The 18648-nt window shown below is 45.0% G+C and overlaps 1 protein-coding gene, 3 non-coding genes and 1 pseudogene across 4 annotated transcripts; 1 reads left to right on the top strand and 4 right to left on the bottom strand.

Annotated features, from left to right (window-relative positions):
* Positions 1 to 1395: 1395 nt before the first annotated feature.
* On the bottom strand, positions 1396 to 4758 carry LOC119243049 (60S ribosomal protein L17-like). Its single transcript, XM_037508533.2, has 6 exons — positions 4668 to 4758; positions 3737 to 3788; positions 3605 to 3645; positions 3046 to 3180; positions 2700 to 2798; positions 1396 to 1714 (listed from the first exon to the last, which is right to left on the bottom strand). Exons 2-6 carry the CDS (start codon positions 3774 to 3776, stop codon positions 1478 to 1480), a joined length of 552 nt encoding a protein of 183 aa, XP_037364430.2. The 5' UTR covers positions 3777 to 3788; positions 4668 to 4758; the 3' UTR covers positions 1396 to 1477.
* Positions 1406 to 1469, bottom strand: LOC119243847 (small nucleolar RNA SNORD58). Its single transcript, XR_005124849.1, has one exon. It is a non-coding gene; the product is annotated as a small nucleolar RNA SNORD58 (small nucleolar RNA).
* LOC119243845 (small nucleolar RNA SNORD58) lies at positions 2893 to 2956 on the bottom strand. Its single transcript, XR_005124847.1, has one exon. It is a non-coding gene; the product is annotated as a small nucleolar RNA SNORD58 (small nucleolar RNA).
* Positions 3865 to 3930, bottom strand: LOC119243849 (small nucleolar RNA SNORD58). The gene has a single exon (XR_005124851.1). It is a non-coding gene; the product is annotated as a small nucleolar RNA SNORD58 (small nucleolar RNA).
* Positions 4759 to 5095: 337 nt separating the features above from the next.
* Positions 5096 to 15908, top strand: LOC119242781 (L-lactate dehydrogenase A chain-like; annotated as a pseudogene).
* The last annotated feature ends 2740 nt before the right edge of the window (positions 15909 to 18648 follow it).

Raw genomic sequence — 18648 nt, 5'->3', positions numbered from 1 at the left:
GGATGGGCATCCCTGCATTGAAGTTAAACAGCTGCCCTTCTAATGTGACCATAAATTAAACCACTCTCCATTTCTCCAATCTCCGCCTCCCTTTACCACCTGAAGGAAACCAGGACCAGCATTAACAATGTTGTCCTTGGTCCTGGCATGTTTGTTTTTCCTAATGTAATTGGTTATATTTCTCTGGTTGTCCTTATCTCTGAAGCCTCCCTAAATTCTTCAGAGGTCCCCTCCTGCACTGTCCCTAAAACTGCCTAATAACCCTAGCTTGCCCTGTCTCAACAGGATGGTCGGAAGGGGCCTGAGGACCCAGTAAGTTCACTGTGATTCCTCGTGCATTAAATGTACAGGTCAAGGGCCTCCCCGGTGGCGCAGCGGTTGAGCGCTGGGTTGCGAAGCTGCCCACAGCCTCTGCAGCGCCAGTTCCATGCCCAGCTGCTCCCCGGCCACGTGGGAGGAGGGCCCTGCGCGCAGACCTCTCCTGCGGCCCGCTGCTCCCCTCAGCAGTGTCCTTTCGTCTGCTCTGCTCCCCACTCTGGCTCTGGTGAATTCTCTCACCCTCCCGCGCTTCTGACTGTACCCAGTGCTTGTATAAATAAATAAACAAATCTTTAAAAAAAAAAAATGTACAGGTCAATCTGTAATACAACTGAATATTGCCAGAGGGTTGCATGGGAGTTTATTAACCACTGACAAGGTACCTTTTTGGTATAAATGTTCAAAAATCGATGTAGGTGATAGCTCCATGACTGAAAATACTAAAATCTACTGTTACTGTTAATGGGTGCATTGTGGTATTAGCACTATAAAGCATTTCATAAGTTTCCTCCATGTTCTAATTCCATCTCTCAGCATCCAGAGACTCAAAACAATGTTTAAAAACCAAAATAAATGGCACAGGACAAATAATCTACTCAGAAGAAAACTCATTTGATCCAATTTCGAAGATACTTGAAATATATTTACTAATGAAAAGATAACCAACATTTTGCTTTTACTTTTGCTTCCTTTTATTTTACGTTGAACTTATTCCCTTGCCATAAGTTTTTGTTTCTTCAGTTTCTTCTGCGATATCTGGGGAAAGAAAGAAAAAAGACATCAGGTCTCCTGGAGAAACCCATACTGCATCTTAAAGGAGTAGGGTTATGTCTTTTGTCTTAGAGAAGTGGGATGGGAAGGGAGGAAATCTGAACAAGCAGGAGAGGAGAATTTACTCAGAAGACTGGAACAAAGTGGCAACAAGGATGGAGGACATTTAAGTGATGAAAAAGGTGTGACTTGGGGAGAGTAGGGCCCATTTTTGGACATGTTACATTGGAAGTGGCTATGGACATCTAGCTGGGTCATCAGAAGAGAATCATGTAGTTCTCATATACTAGTCAACATGCCAAGATGTGTTAAAGAGGTTGCTCAGAAAAGTTTCCTTTCATGGTTATTCCAAAGGTGTCCTAAGTTAATCATCACAGCAACCACAAATTTAGTTTCCAAAGATGGAACCCAGCAATAAAATTAAGTAACTTACCTTTTTCTTTTGTGCCACCTCCTCTTCTGGTTTAGGAACAATCTGCTCTTTTTCAGTAAGGATCATTTCAATGTGGCAGGGGGAGCTCATGTATGGGTTAATCCGACCATGAGCTCTGTAAGTTCTGCGACGCATCTTAGGGGCTTTGTTCACCTGGATGTGCTCAATGACCAGAGAATCTACATCTAAACCCTGGAAAGAGGGGAGAACAAATTATCAGCTAACACCTTCGTTTTAATTCCACAAACCACATCACTGGAAAATCAACCTGTAAGACTTTAAGTAGCACTATCTGTTTATGCAGTTGTTAGCTTTCACCTTTATATGTTCTAAACATCCTTCCATCAAGTCTTAAGTTCCCATAGAAACTGCCAAACACAGATGTTCATAACTGACTCCATATTGATTTATTAGAAGGGTAGAGTTAGGAGATCTATGGCAGTCTCAAATTCTAAGCCTTAATGATTAACAAGACTGGCATGGCTTAGCAAGCTGAAAGGGTTACTAGTCAGACAAGCCTAAATTTCAGGTCTCACCCAGATTTGCAAACACAGAAGGTATGAAGATAATGGAAAATAACCCAAATGGGAACCTGTTTTAACAACATCACTATTTAACCTTCTGACATAGCTGTTTCCATTAAGAATGAAGGCAACAGGGCCTCCCCTGGTGGTGCAGTTGTTGAGCGCTGGGTTGCGAGGCTGCCCGCAGCCTCTGCCTCTGCAGCGCCAGTTCGATCCCCGGGCACCGGTGGCGAGGGTCCCACAAAAAAAAAAAAAAAAAAGGGGCAACAAACTACATTTACCATCATATTAAGGCAATCATTTCATTAATTGTATTGACTCCTTTATATTCAAACAATATTCTGAAGGGGTTCATATTCATAAACCACACTTCCAAAAAAGTTCATGGCACAAGGTTAAAAACTACTGGTGCTAAGATAGAGAAGGGGAAAAAAATGAGTTACAGGAGAAAAATTTCTTAGGCTTGAAGAGAGCACACCATGCTTCTGAAAATATTCAGTCAATATTTGGTCTGCTGAATATTGGAGTTAGGAAAAAAAACTTGATATAGTCCAAGGAAGACAATCAGAAAAAAAACAAAACTAGGACAACAGCAACACAAATTGAACTACTATCCAATTGCATACACATAAGGATATTAATGGCGTCAGTACCTTAAGTTCAGCATTACTCTCTGCATTTTTAAGCATGTGCAGTAAAAATTCAGCACTCTTTTTGGGCCACCGACCTTGCGTCCAACCCCACTGTTTGGCCTGAAAAAAAAAAAAAAAAAAAAAAGGGTGTTAAGCCATTTTTCTGGACTTAAATCATTTTACAACTCAGAGGAATTAATTATCTATTACCAAGGTTGCTCAGAGTATTTTTTTTTCACGGTTATTCCAAAGGTGTCCTAAGATTGTCATCATAGCAACCAGAAAGAGCTTGATTTAAAGGTAGATCTAAGCCATCCTCATCCAAGCTGATCACATTATATGACTTTCAAGTGACAAGAATTCTCACCTGGGCACATCTGCCAACGCCACCATTGTAACGACAGAATGGCACGCATTGCTTCTGTAGAGTAACATCCTTCAGATACTTGGTGGCTTTTCGGATATGCATACCCTTGATGGCCTGGGCAGTTTCACGAGTGTTCTAAATATCAATAATGCAGACTGTTAGTAAACCCTGTCAAATAATTGTAATTTTCAAACTAAACATTCCTTCCATTCTTGGGAGGGTGAGAACAAAATACTAAGACCATAAAGACTTGGTTTAAAGCTAAGTAAAAGAATTCCAAATTGGTCTATTCACTATTTTAATTTCAGTACCTACAATTACATGTACCTTAATCTACATATTCAGATTCTCTAAATAGTTTTGGGCAGTTTTATCCAATTCCAAAATCCCTGAATTAAAATCCCAATGACCAATATTTAAAAGCTGGCTACTCAGAATTTTCATGGTAAACCTAAAGGTGTCCTTAAAAAGGCAGCTTTGCAACTACTTAACAAAAAGAATGGTAAAAATACTCAATAAAACACAGAAATCTTGTACAACACAACTATGATTCACATACCTTAAAATGAACACGTAGATTTGAACCTCTTGATTTGCATGCTGTAAAAAATAAGAGGGATTAATTTTTGACATCTTATAGTTTCTCATACCCCCAAAACAGGGCATATTTATGTATCTCTTGTTCACTTACACTTTGTAGGGTTTTCTGGGTCAAGTGAGTAGCGAACCATTTTCAGAGATCACTGAAGAGAGAAGAGCATTTCAGTCAATTAATTTACAGTAACGACGACAGTTTGCACGTGGTAAAGGCTGCTACAGGCTGCTCAGAGTAGTGTTGTTTTCATGATTAATCCAAAGGTGTCCTAAGTAACGTCATCATCGCAGCCATGCACGTCCTCATCCTTTTTCCTCTCTTATCTAGAAAGTTGTGCTGACACTAGACTAGTGACCATGTTATAGGGCAGCCCCTTTGGTCTGGAGTGGGGGTGGAGTCCACAAAGCCTGCATTGAATTAGCTCAGGACATCCTTTCCCCCTAACAACCGGACACTTCCCAATGCTAGTCCTCTCAGCTTGGGGAAAACAGTCTGTCTCAACCCAACTCTGGGCCTTCAGACGGAAAATGACACGGGGGCACGGGGTCCCTCAACTACAGCTGCACACAGATAACCCCCTGGGCAGCTGCTGCTTTCTTCCCACACACTTTTTGGTCTATTACCCGCGTGATCGCTATCAAATTCTTACCCTAGTGATTAAACAAGAAAAGCCTCGATCGGACTTTACACCCCCGAATTTACACAAACGCGCCGCATACTCGGCGACCACTCACCGAGAGACACTGGGCCTTCGGAGTCGAGGCGGCCAGGCCAGGGGCCGCCAGAATCCCCGCGGACCACGTTCCCACCCATCGCACGCCCCTGTGGGCCTCAGAGCCCAAGGGCCCGGGCGCACCAAGCGGGGCACTCTGACACGTCCCCACACAGAGGGACACCGCCATCAGCGACTAGTGGGTAGCCCGGGAAGTCCTCCTCACGGGGGCCTCGAGACTGTAGCCCCCGAGGTCAGGATGGCGGCGATGTCCAGAGGATTAAGCTCCACCAGACACCCCTACAGGATACTCACCTAAGGCCGCATACGGGAAGAGAAAGAGTGGTGGCTACTGGGAGAAGTCTTGAGGACTCGACTCTCGCGAGGTTTCCAGAGGGCAAACGAGATCTGAGGGAGGTAGGAGTAAGGGAGCGTGGATTATGTTTTAGATTTGAGAAAGAATGGCTTCTTAGAGACTGTCTCAAAATTCTCTTTTTTATTGAATTCAGAAATAAAGTTATGGGTTTTAAATATCAGTCCATTTAGTCAGTTTTGTAGCACTGGGAGAAGTCCGTTTCTATTACTAGGCAGAAACGAGACATTTATCCGTCAACATTCATTAGGTTTGATTATATGATTACAAGATCCCTGAAAGTGCTTTTTAAAATGACAAGCAACAGCAAAGGGAGGAAGCACAGTGCTCCATGGTGGTGGGATATGGGTGATTTGGTGCTGGGTGCACTATGGTGGTAATGTTGCAGAAATAAAGTCTAGCCTTTTACTCAGGCAGGGGAAGAACAAGCGCTACTTCGGGAATGTTGAGGTCAGGAGAAGCTTTATTTCTCATGCATGAGGTCTCAGACCTGGGTAGCCCCATAAGGTCTGGGCACCTGTCTAGAGACAAAGAGTTTCTTTTATACACAACCATCTGACACTGGTAACATCAGTTAGCAAGCACAAAATTTCCAAAGGATGGACATTCGGGGTTGTCCTTTGAGAGATAAATCAGCTTGGCTGGCTGTCCAACCTTGTTAAAATGTAACCTCGTTTAGATAAGCTAAAACTTAGCTGGAAAGCTCTCTAAGGAAAGGTTTATTAAGTAAGCAAACTTGTTATTTACAATTGCATTGGATTATTTACTGCACCATGCCTAGGACCCATTAGCAGGACACAGGAAAGATTTATTTGCTCAGCAGTTCCCTTTCATACCTGAAGGGGGCAACCCAATATTACCCCAGTCAAAAATAAATTAATCCAGGGCCTCCCCGGTGGTGCAAGGGGTTAAGATGCAACCTATGAAGCTGTCGGCAGCCTCTGTAGCCTGAGTTTGATATCTGGTCAGGGAGCTACCCACATGGCACATCAGACCTCTCCTGACTTGCCCACTGCTCCCCTCAGCAGTATATTTCGATCAGTCTGCCTATTCTGCTTCCCACTCTGTCTCTGGTGAATCCTCTCACCCCTCACACCTCTGGTCTGTACCCCAGATCTTGTATGCATAAAAAAATCAATCTTAAAAAAATTAATTAATCAAAAAAATGGGGCAAAAGTAATCATGATAATCTCCTATCCAATTAATTGTGTAGTAACCTACGTGAAGGGTGGCTAGCTGAGGGTTGTGGTTCCCACAATAGTGGGATCTGGTTCCCACTGCCATGCCTAGATCTTCATCTGGTGGGGATAAAAAATCCCTGTGGCATATTCTTCCCTTTCCTCCTCACCCAGGCCATTTATTTGGTTATCCCTCACAGTCACTGGTGGTTTTAGCACTGAGCATTAGGGGTGCTCTAGGCAGAGAGGGGCTGCTGTCGCTGTAGGCAGTTTCCACCACTTCCAAGTGAGTGTGGGCTCTGGACAACTCTCTACTCAGAACTGTTTCCTTGACCTCATTTCCAGAGACCTCAATGCGTGGGCTCACTCCCAGATTCCACTCCCTTTGCCAAATGCTGGGTTTCATGGTTTTTCTAAGTTATTCCCTCACATGACTTCAACCACAGCCTGAGAAATTCCAGAGTACCCCCCAAAATTACTATCTACTTGATCTCTCTCTCTTGAGCTAGCCCCATATTTCAAGGTGCTCCGTGGTCATCTTTCCTGGGAGGTCCTCAAGGCAAATATTTGAAACCTAAAGTGCCCTTAAACAGAGCTCATTATCTATTTCCCAGGTTATTTTCTGTTGCATAGTAATACTAATAACCAATGCTTTTATTATTTTTTTTAGTTTAAGATTTATTTATTTATGCATACAAGAGCTGGGGTACAGCCCAGAGATGCGGGGGGTGAGAGGATCCACCAGAGACAGAGTGGGGAACAGAACAGGCAGACTGACTGAAATATACTGCTGAGGGGAGCAGCGGGCGTGACGAGAGGTCTACTGCACCATGTGGGTAGCTCTCTGGCCGGCTGGGGATCGAACTCGTGCTGCAGAGGCTGCAGATTGCTTCATAGTGTGGTGCTTAACCCCTTGCGCCACCAGGGAGGCCCAATAACCAATGCTTTTAAAAGTTTAGTATGTTCCATCATTTGTAGTGATTTTACACGCAGTTCCTCAATTCCTAGGCCAACTGCTGAGTGAAATGTTATTGTTATTTCCATTTTATAAACAATGAAACTGTGGCACAGAGGAATTAGGGAACTTCTGCCCAAAAATCTCACAACTTTCTAACTTTCCAGATCCATAAGCAAAGGCAAACCCCAGAGACAAAGCTTCTCATTTCTAGGCTGTCCTGCCTCTCCCCTACCTTGGCCTGTGACTTTTCTGTACACCTCAGTTCTTAAAGTTGGGGGACAAATGTACCCTCTTCTTGTCTTTGCACATGTTTAAATATTTAACAAAATTAGATTTCTGATAGAGTCATCTGTGTGGTCTTCTTGCTGTAATTTCCCTGCTTCTAATTGAGGCTCCGCTCCTGGTAAAATTATTTTTCTGAAATAGCTGCCAAACGATCATGTCATTTTTCAGGTTCCTTTTTTCTTTCCTTTCCCCGCCCCCCACCCCTCTGTGGCTCCTGTTCCAAATTCCTGGGAATTTACTTAAGAGCTCTCAGTGGCTGGCCTTTGCCTGCCGGATCTCTTTTTTTTTTTTTTTTTAAGATTTATTTATTTATTTATAAAAGCACTGGGTACAGTCAGAAGCACAGGAGGGAGAATTAATTCGCCAGAGCAGGGAACAGAACAGGCAGACTGACAAAGTACACTGCTGAGGGGAGCAGCGCGCCATGTGGGACCCTCGCCCAGTGGCCGGGGATCGAACCAGTGCTGCAGAGGCTGCGGGCTGCCTGCTTGATCTCTTATCCCTCCTTTCTCCTTCCTCTACACATTCTACCCGTACTTTCTCTGATTTTAGGAGAAGTGTGAAATCTATGGTTAAGAATGAAGTATGACATCAGTTTGAGTCTATGTCATTCAGCACTGAATTAGACTAGAAAGAACTCAAACCTTTAGGTATTACTTTCTTTTGATGAAATGGTTTATCTTTAACAGTTTCAATGCTTTTCTTAAAAAATTTAAAGGGGGCCTTCCTAGTGGTGCAAGGGGTTAAGCATCAGCATTATGAAGCAATCTGCAACTATTGCAGCATGAGTTCTATCCCTGGCCAGGGAGGTGACCCACATGGCGCAGCAGACCTCTCCTTCTCTCCCGCTGCTCCCCTCAACAGTGTATTTCAGTATTTCAGTCTCCCTGTTCAGTTCCCCACTCTGTCTCTGGTGAATCCTCTCCTGCCCCCCACCCAACCCTGCACCTCTGGCCTACACCCCAGTACTTGCAAGAGGGAGCAAGCCATCTTCATTTCATCAAACATAATATAAACACCTTCCAATTCATCATTCCTAATGTTGTAAAATACAGCTTATACTGCTGCTTGCTTGTTGTTTCCAAACCAGTGAACTATGTGACTTGGCTGATAAGTGGCTTTTCCAAAATCATATTATTGGAAGTGGTTGCAATATGGATTGAGTCCCATTCTGTTACCTAATGGAGGAAAGACTGGGGTCTACCTATTCAGCTGTGGACCCTTGGGAGCATAGAGACTCTGTGTCTGTTTGGAGTTAACTGAAGGTTGCTGCAGTTTCCCTGAAGAATCTGCACCCTGCTTTAGGCACTGATGCAAATAGGGGACAGTGGAAAGAGGTAAACAAATAAGTGTCTGACAACACCTATGAGGTGATAAAATGGAAAGTCTTTGCATCCTGGGTCATTGGATTCTCTGTGGCAGATTTGGCAGAAGTATAATGAAGAATTTTAAGTGGGTGTATCCAACTCCCATCATGACTATAAGGGTCTTTATGAAATAAAAGATGTTATCTTCCTCAGTGTGCCTGGCATATGGGACAGAATGGAATCTCAGACGTTGTGAAGGTAACTCTGGCACCTGAGGAAGAGGCTTGTTTGAAGAGTGCAGGTATGCGTTGGGGCATCCAAAAAGAGCTGCAGTTGTTTTTGTTTTTGTTTTTTTTTAAGATTTATTTATGCATACAAGAGCTGGGGTACAGGCTAGAGATATGGGGGTGGGGGGAGGATGAGAGGACTCACCAGAGACAGAGTGGGAAACAGAACAGGCAGACTGACTGAAATACACTGTAGAGGGGAGCATCAGGCGAGACAGTAGAGGTTGCCTCGCCATGTGGGTTTCTCCCTGCCAGGCTGGGGGGGATCGAACTTGTGCTGCAGAGGCTGCAGATTGCTTCATAGTGCGGTGCTTAACCCCTTCTGCCACCAGGGAGGCCCAAGAGCTGCAGTTTTGTTTTGTTTTTTAAAGATTTATTTATTCATTTATACAAGCACTGGGTACAGCCAGAAGCGCGGGAGGGTGAGAGAATACACCAGAGCCAGAGTGGGGAAGAGAAACAGGCAGACTGATGAAGCACACTGCTGAGGGGAGCAGCGGGCGGCAGGAGGGGTCCGCGCGCCATGTGGGACCCTCGCAGGTGGCCGGGGATGAACCAGCGCTGTAGAGGCTGACAGGCAGCCTCGCAGCCCAGCACTCAACCACTGCGCCACCAGAGGAGGCCCAAGAGCTGCAGTTTTAAAGTCTTTTAATGGTGAACCACTTCATTGTGTAGGGTACAAAGAGCTTTAGCTGGAGATTGTGTATATGGTACTCTTTATCTGATCTGTAACTAAAGCACTAATACTAAGATAGCCTGAAAAAAACCCACATCAATTTCCTAAGAGGAAATGATTCATAAAACCCTACAATTATATCCTGATCTGGATGGCAGTCCTAACCTGGTTAGTGTAAAATAGCATTAGTTCCACCATTTGGAGACACCACCGCCAGTGTTGCACATGCTGCGGTTGCCCTTCTGATGTGTGGTTATGGCATGTTTTATAACTTCTGGTGCCTTCACCCAACATGTCTAGTCCAACTTTTTGTTCTCCTGTCAGTCACATTCTGGAATCCAGTTTATAAATCCAGCATTGCATATCTTGTGTGTAACTCTTCTTACCAATCATATCTTACGTATGACGTGTACTTGTAAGCAGAAAAATCTACGTGTAAGCAATGTAGCCAACTATCCAAGGGTATGAACCAAGATCTACCCTCCATGCCTGCACTCTTTTCCACCGTCCTCACTGCCACATCTGCCTTCTCACTGCCTACCAGTGACCTCCAAGTTTCCTCATGAACTATTGCTCATTCTCACCAGCCTGGCACCCCGTCCTGTCTGGGGTCTGTCCATCTCTTGATGGGCTGTCAAACTTTGCTCTAACTTTTTGTAATGCGCTCTAGGGCCTGGTCCATAATACCACTTTTTCAGTCCACTGCTGCCTGAACTTATCATAACGGACTCAAGGAAAGCAGTGTGGAGGAGGATTATTCTGGCTCTGAGGTCCTGAGGTGAAGCCAGGAACCTGGGACTGGATTCTACCACAGCACCAGAAAAGCTGTAATACGAGTAATATTAGTAATAATAATAATAAGGTAATATCCCAGCATGAAGTAATAAGAGTTGGCAAGGGCAACAAAGGAGTAAATGAAACAGCAGATGCTTTAACTCAAACTTAACTTAAACACAGCTCCCCTGAGACCTTCTATTTGATTCTCCTTAATGTTGACCACCAAGGCCTCCTTTACCATGTAGATCTCCAGGGAGCAGCAGGAAATAGCAAACCCTCAGCCTTTCAAAGTGGAAGCCATTCTTCTCCCTGACCTGACAAATACAGATGTCAAGTGGGCTCTGCAGGAGTTTGAAGGTTTGTTCAAACAACTGGTTTGAGTTGAGGTTGTAAATCTCTGGGTGAAAGGTTTGTCTGCCTGGGCTTCAATCAGTTGGCCAATATGGATTAGTCTGACCATCCTTCAGAAAGGAATGTCCATGGGGATTTTCAGATGAGTGGGTAGCCAATGCTCTGTCTTTTATCATTGACATCCACCTCCCCAGCCCCTTATTATAACACTCCCCAGAGGATCGGCTCCTGGACATGCAGAGGAGCCAGGGAGGATAGTCTGAATCCCTCCATGGGGATTTACTGGCTTTGCTCAGACTGAGCCTCGAATACAATGCTATTTGAGCTTCCCTTAGAAATTGGTCTCATTCGCCAGGAAAGGGGAATTCTTTACATGACAATAAGGAAAATGTAATCCCTTACTCAGGGGGTCTGAGTCTTTTTCTTTACTTCTCTGTACTGTGTGCTGTTGCCTCTCCTCCCTGCTGTGGGTTTTGTCTTTTCCCAACCTCACAGAGGTAGTTCTGGGGTGCAGGGGGATCAAGAGAGCAGTGTTTGGGAGGGGGACATTAGCATCCATAACGGGGTGGAATTCCACTACTTTCTAGCTGGGTGTCTCCATGCAGGTTACTTGATCTGGAAAAGGAATAAAAAGAGCCAATTGCTAAGAAAGGGATAAGAGAAAGTTGAAAGCTTTAGGGGCTGGGATGGGGGGGTTCTTTCTTGGACTGGACTAGTGAACAAATTAACATAAGAAAGACACATAGGAGAAAAACAACAAATTTTATTAGATACTTATGGAGAATTTACATGGCTGTACATTTTGGAGCAAATGAGAGACTAAGAGTTTCTATCCTGAGCTGAAGAACAGGACAGGAACCTGGGGTGTCAAGGAGAGAGGGTCTCACAATATGAGGGAAGGGTGACTCCTATGACAAAATTAGGTATTTTAGAAGTTTGCCCTTCCAGCAGATAGGTTTCTCTGATAAAAATTCTGTAGATGACTCTAAATCTGGATGCTCTTCCTTCTGTCAGGTAATAGTGACAGTTTTTCTTGAAGACTGCAGGACCTCGACTGACTTCAGATCCACATGCCAAGGTGAAATGGATTGGAAAAAATATGCTCTTGGCCATTTGGGGGAGGTCTAGTCATAGTGCACATTCATAGTGCACAAGTCATAGTGAATAGCAGAAAATAAATCTTCAATAAATATGGCTCATTCCTCTTTTCTCCCTCCTTCTTCTTGGAGTTTATTTTTGGACATCACCTGGTCTTATCCTTTTCCCGAAGCAGGCGTGTTCTCTGCATCACCCCTCCCCCCTGGAGGGTGTCTCCTCTAGGTCTATTCTGTGGTGTCTGGACCCTGCTCTGAGCCCTGTGAGGCTAGGCCTACTTATCCTCACCAGGTGTCCCTGCCAGCTGTCTTGGGGTTGGGTGTGATCACTGGTGGGCAGAGGCAGGAGTTGGGAGGTTAGGGGAAGGGTCGGGTGGGGAGGGCTAGTCCAGCCTCCTTGATTTCTGGGCCCCGGGTTCTAGAGCGATGGCCTCCCTCCAAGACAGTAGCCTCTGCCAGATCGCCCCTCTTCCCAAGCGCAGGTCTGCCCAGGTTCCTTTACAGTCCCTCCTTCCCTTGTCTCATCCACCGGTCAGCGGGTGGCCTCGCCTTCCTGTCACTGCTGGTTCTGGGCGCCTCCATGTCCTGGGTTAGTTCCCTTAACTTTGCCTGCACTCCTGAGTTCCTTCAGGCCTCTTGGGATGAACTCTGCATGGAATTGTCTCCTGCAGGACCCAGAGACGGTTATGTACCCTCTACTTGGAGACTTCTGGGGATCATAGCTCAACATTTATTTTGTTTACTCCTATGTTAAAAATCATATGTACTAGAGAATAGAACTACTATTCAGCACGTTCACTATATGTTTACTGTTATGTACACCATGTCACACTTACTTCCCACAACTACTGTGAGAGATAGACTGTGCTACCCACATTTCACAGAGCGTGACTGAAGACAGGAAAGTTTGCTAATTTGTCCAGGATGTTAGGAGCTAACAGGCGCCCAGGGTGCCTTTGGTCTAGAGCTGGGTCTGCCTGAATAACATTTACTCTCCAGTACACCTGTGCGTCATGGGGGAGCATTCCAGAAAAGGGAAATTCGAAATATGGGAGGATTTGCCTGGGCTTTCACAGTTTTGCCCAGGGCGAGTCATGAAATTCTGTTTCCCAGAACTTCTGCAGGTCACGGTCCTGCTGCGGGGTGACTGAGTGACACCTATGGTCACTAGGTGGCGCCAGTTCAGCGTTGGAAAAGTTATTTCCCGTCATTTTTGTGGACGGAGGGTGCGTGGAGCAAGTTCTGTTTACCTTGACTTGTAAATGTGACTTGGAGCTAATGTACTTTGTATTTCCTCCAAACTGGGTCGTCTTTTAAGGTTTTCAAAGATGAGGGTGTGAATGGGCAGAGGAGGGTAGGGGACAGCCGGGGGCAGTCCATGGAAGCCTGGCAGGGGACTGGAGTGAAACAGTTCTCCACCTATAATTAGAATCAGGTAAATTTGTCATTCAAAGACCATGAGAGCTGGAAGGGGCCAATAAGGTGTTCCAGCCAGCCCACTCATGACCCAGATGAAGAATCTTCCTTTGCTTTCTGTGGCAGTGTCTCCCTGGCTTACCAATTACTCCAATAAAAATATTGGCCTATGGGCTTCCCTGGTGGCACAAGGGGTTAAGCGTCAGCACTATGAAGCTATCCGCAGCCACTGCAGTGTGAGTTCGATCCCTGGCCAGGAAGGTGACATACATGGCACAGCAGACCTCTCCCGCTGCTTCCCTCAACAGTGTATTTCAGTCAATCTGCCTATTCTGCTCCCTTCTCTGTCTCTGGTGAGTCCTCTCCCCCCCCCCACACCCCCCTCCCCAACACCTCTGGCCTGTATCCCAGTTCTTGTATGCATAAATAAATCTTTAAAAAAAAAGTTCAGAAGGAGAATCTGTATTTCTCAGAAGATACGAAGGAGGAATGTGCAGGTGAGTTAAGCAGCAGCGGAAGAAATATCAGGGGGAAGAGTTGAACTTCACCCTGCTTGTGACTCTACCCAGGTCTGAAGCTCCCTGGAGAGGCCCCTCAAATGCTCCCTGTTTTCCCCACTAACAGTCGCTGGGAGTAAAGGTCGAGATGATGGCAGCAGTAGTTTCCACGTGGAAGTGCCTGCCCAGGGGGCCCAAGAAACTTTTCTTAGAGTTTTATAAGCCTGAGTGTGCAGATAAGCAGACTGACCATCTAAGGTAGGGACAGCGGAGGCCACTGTCCGGTACCGCTTGGCAGGCCACACTCCATTCTTTCCTGCTCGCATCAGCTGGGGTGGCAACAGCTCCAGTTAGAGTGTATCTGAGCTGGTCACCCGATGGCACCATCTTGTCCATGTGGCATCTCAGACCAATGAGCTGAAGTGAACACCTCACCCCACTCTTTCCTGCCCCTAGACACATTCCTTGTCTTGCTGATAATTCTCCCTTGTGTAGCTGAAATTGTGCCAAACTTTATCAGTTTGGGGACAATGTACATAACTTCGTGTCGACAGTAAATCTCCTTTTCTTTCTTTATTTTGCTGAATAAAATTACTATTGCTTCCTTTCTGAGTTTCTCACACAAAGTCAGATGGATGCAACTGGAAGCTTTTGTATCATCATCTTAATCCCACTGGATGGATTTGAAGCTGGGTTCCTGTGGGGGGCAAGGGCTTATAAGTCAAAGCTCTCCTTTGGAATCCTGGCTTAGCTGATGCGTGGTTAATGCTTTGCTTGTTGTTCAAACTCTCTGAGGCGGATGTGCAATTTGAGGAAAACACTGCGTGTATTTGTGTGTATGTGTGTGTGTGTCTGGGACATACACACACTCACATCCCCTTTGGGATTGGTAGTAGGATCCCATTTTCTTGACTTCTCTTCCCCAAAGCCAGCGTATTATCTCACTCCCTGGGTGACTGGGTTCTTGTGCCTGTTGATGCCCGTGTCTGCAAAGTCTGTAGGGAACAGAGCACCAAGGAAGGTATTGAAAAATCTGGCTCCAGCCCAAATTCTGATCTTCTGTGTTGCAGTCGTCTAAATACCTGGCCTCTTTGAACATTCATTCCTGATGGTGGCAGGAAATAGTGGTTAACTCAAAAGGAACTCCTTGGACAGTAGGAACACCTGCCTGAACCACCCACCCTGCTGGGTAGCAGGGGAGGAGGGGTAGGGGGGTTTACTGATGTACAGAAGTAACACTGGGATTACTTCTTGATTCCTATCCATCATCAATGCCCAGGTCACAGCCTTCAGAGATACTTCAGCACACAATGATCACTCTCCTCCTTTTTGTCATTTATCTGCCTTGCTAATTTCTGATCTATTTATGTGCGTGCTTTGCCTACTTATACATGAGCTCTTTTCTGCTTCTTTGAGTCCTTTTGCTCCCTAGGGTGATGCCTTTATCATAACTGGGTTTAGTCTTTTTTTTTTTTTTTTTTAAATAGAGGCATGTTTATTTATTTATTTATTTATTTGTTTGTTTTTGTTTATACATGCACTGGGTACAGTCAGAAGCACGGGAGGGTGAGAGAATTCACCAGAGCCAGAGCGGGGAGCAGAGCAGGCAGAAGGACCGAAGTACACTGCTGAGGGGAGCAGCGGGCGGCAGGAGAGGTCTGCCCGCCATGTGGGACTCTCCTCCGGTGGCCGGGGAGCAGCCGGGGATCGAACCGGCGCCGCAGAGGCTGCGGGCAGCTTCGCAACCCAGCTCTCAACCGCTGCGCCACCGGGGAGGCCCTAACTGGGTTTAGTCTTAATGGAAGCTTGGATTCATGGAAGGAGACTTATTTTAAAGGGACTACCCACCTTATGTTTGAGATCGTTTTATGACCCCTTTCATGGTGGAATGAAGAATGAATAGAACTATCTAAAGGAATCATTTAGTATGTCAAGAGTTGGGAAGGGGAAATGCTATTTTCAAGCATTAGAATTATTTCAATCATTTTCAATCATAAGAATTACCTGTTCTTATTTGTTCAAATGACAGAAACTGGAGAAAATGGTCAAATTTACTACTTGGGCTTTTGAGACAGAGGAATTGACTGATTGTCTTTTCTGTTCAGCAGAATCAGAGGCCACAAATGGCAACTGAACTGAGGCACATAGGAACATACATAAGGAAGGAACAGCAACCTGCCAGCCTCTTTAATTTTGCCTTATGGTATAGCCTCATCACAAAGACATGGAAGAGAAATGACTTGGAATGTGGGGGAGGAGAGAGTAAAGAAAGTCAGATTGTGAGGAAAGGCCAGGAGGATGCTAAGGACCTGATCACTAATGCTCAGGGACTGTCCAAGCTGTCATTGGCAGGCTGACCCCTCATATTGACAGAGGATGGACTAGACTTTCTTCCCTCAGCTTTGCTCCCAAAGTGAAGTCTATCCCACCAGAGTGCTTCTCACATCCTCCCTTTTCCCAGCAGTCAGCACAAGTCTCCTCACCTCTCACCTCTGCCTTTGCACAAGCCTTATCTCAGGGATTCCCTCAAGCCCTCAAGTCAGGGTTTTCCAGAGAAGCAGAACCAGAAAAAAAACCCACCCCAAAACATGATTTGTGAGAGATATAACATTTATACTTATATATGATATAGAGAGATATGAGATTTTATATACATATATGGATATGGATGATGGTAGCCATTATTTTTGTATTAAAGAAAAGTTAAAAAAATAGAGTAACATACTACACACTTCACATCCTATTCCTTGCTTTTTTCCTTTACTTTACAAGAAATATTGGAGTTTTTCTGTACCAGTCTATACTCTTTTATTTATAGCTATCACATTTCTTTTAATGGCTGCATAATATTCCACGGTGCATTTAAGCATGCTCCTGGTGATGCAACTGCATGTTGTTTCCAATCTGTTGCTGTTGAAGGCCATGTTGCAACAACATCCTTGCATGTCTGTTCTTGAAGTAGCTCTTTCCTTGGGGATCTCAATCCAGTTTTCTAATTTAGCCTCCCTCCCTACGGTTCACACCCTGCCTTCACTACAACCTTTGTATATGAAGCAACTGCTTCTCCTGCAGGCTCCAGCCCTCCCTCCAGTAAGCAGTTAATCTCCCTCTGATTTCTTGAGACTTGACACAACTGGACAGTGTCTGCCTGTGTCTTTGTCCCACCCAAACACGGCTCTTTAGACAGACTCCACCAGGCTTATTCTTTGTTGCAGAGTGCCTTCTAAGCTGATTTCAGAGGCAGCAGCATTCAGATTCAAATTTCTCCCAGCACTTGGATGCAGTCAAAGTGATCGAGGAGAATAAATTGTAACCAGACAGGCTGCTCAGTCCTCTTGCTGGCAGAGGGTTTTGTTTGTTACAAATCCTGTCACTAGGCAGACAGACATCCTCATCCTCATGGCATGTCCCTGGAGGCTGTGATAGACGGTGAAGGTCTGGCCACCCCAGGCCATGGAAAGAAGCTCTGGAGCTCAGGGAGGGGTAGCAGGAATTGGAAGAGTTTGCAGGAATCCTGATGCCCAACTCTGATGAACCAACTCTGGGATGATGTATCTGTCATTCCAGTGCCCCTACAACTTTTGGGGTTGACAAGCCTCTTTGGGAAGCGTATGAAAACTTAGGTCCTTCTTAGCAAAATGAACACATGCATAGACACAATATTTTGGACACTCTGTTTGCTTTGGTTGGAATGGGGGAGGGGGTACTCTGGATTAAGAGTCAGATAAGGTGATACCTGTGAAACTTTCTCTCAACATGCTGCACAATGGCCAGCAATAGCATTTTCTTCTCCAGCAGTGTTCAGGTCAAAGTGTTCCTCCCTTAACCTGTTCTTAGCTGGAGTGGCTTTAAAATCATTGCATTAATGGAAGGTGCTGGTTGGAATATGAAGACTGAGTATAGCCCTATCTTCTGAGAGGAAATTGATTTCTCCGATTCACTGATCTGAAGTGTGGATGTGCTTATATTTCCATAGCTACTGACAAGATGTGTTCTTCTTCCACTGGGTGGTAACTGACCGTGTGAACTGTCACACTGAAGTCTCTGGCCTGGCGACTCAGACTAGTCCAGCTGGGACCCACTGTCCACTCAAGCATAGAATCTAACAGTAGTGGAATCCATAGGTGCAAGGTGAGAAAGGCCCTGTTTCACCTGTAAGAGAGAAAATTTTATCTCCCCACTAATCTTAAAATATTTATCTCTTCCCATGTTACCAAAGTAAAACCTGTACATTTTAGAAAATAAAGGCAGATTAAAAGAAGAAATAAAATCACCAATAATCTTAATCCTCAGAGTATTAATATTTGATATTTTGGTGTTATGGCTTCACACACACACACACACACACACACTCCACATACTTTACATACTGTAATCATACCATTAAGTCTCTTGTTTTAGATCTGATTATTTCTCTTAAAAAATATCAGAATCATCCAATAGTTAAGACATTTCAATAATGGAATTGGCTGCCTCTAAAGCAAACAGTGGGGACCCAACTCAGCAAGTAATGAAGCAGAAATTAGGCAGAGGCATCTAGAAAAGATTTATGCAGTGGGGGAGCAGTGATATGGGGTGCTTTTTAAGGATTCCTTTTACTAGCGGCCTTGGCAAGGTTTCCTCTGCAAGTTGAACCCGTGGGCAGGTGGCCACTGGCTCCCTCCCTTCCTGGCTCATCTTCCTTAATCAGCTCTACAAAGCCAGGCCTGGCTCACTAGGCGACCTCTTAGGCCAGACAACATGAAATCAGCATTCTTCCCTGCTCCTCTGCCTGCATTGTTACCAGCCCCTAGGTAACCGGCTTACTCTCAGAGGCCGTCATTAGGGAAAACTTTTGCTTTCTAGCTATGACCTAATTGGTTCTTTTCTTACCACAAAAAAGAGGATATTCCATTCCTATTCTGTTGCCATTCTACTGCTGTGGGCATTTTGGATTTTTATTTAGCCCTGCCCAGCTGGTCATTTTGTATGTGTGTGCGCGCGTCTATATGTGTTTGTGTGTGTGTGTGTGCATATCCTGCATGATATTTCAGTTGCCCAAATGATCCTATTCCAATTATTTCTTCACATTCAATGTTTCTCATGCTGACTTGTGCT

The sequence above is a fragment of the Talpa occidentalis genome, unplaced genomic scaffold (assembly GCF_014898055.3).
Source record: "Talpa occidentalis isolate TD23 unplaced genomic scaffold, MPIMG_talOcc4v2.1 talOcc4.13, whole genome shotgun sequence".
Classification (NCBI taxonomy): domain Eukaryota; kingdom Metazoa; phylum Chordata; class Mammalia; order Eulipotyphla; family Talpidae; genus Talpa; species Talpa occidentalis.
This window is presented reverse-complemented; position numbering and strand designations above follow the sequence as displayed.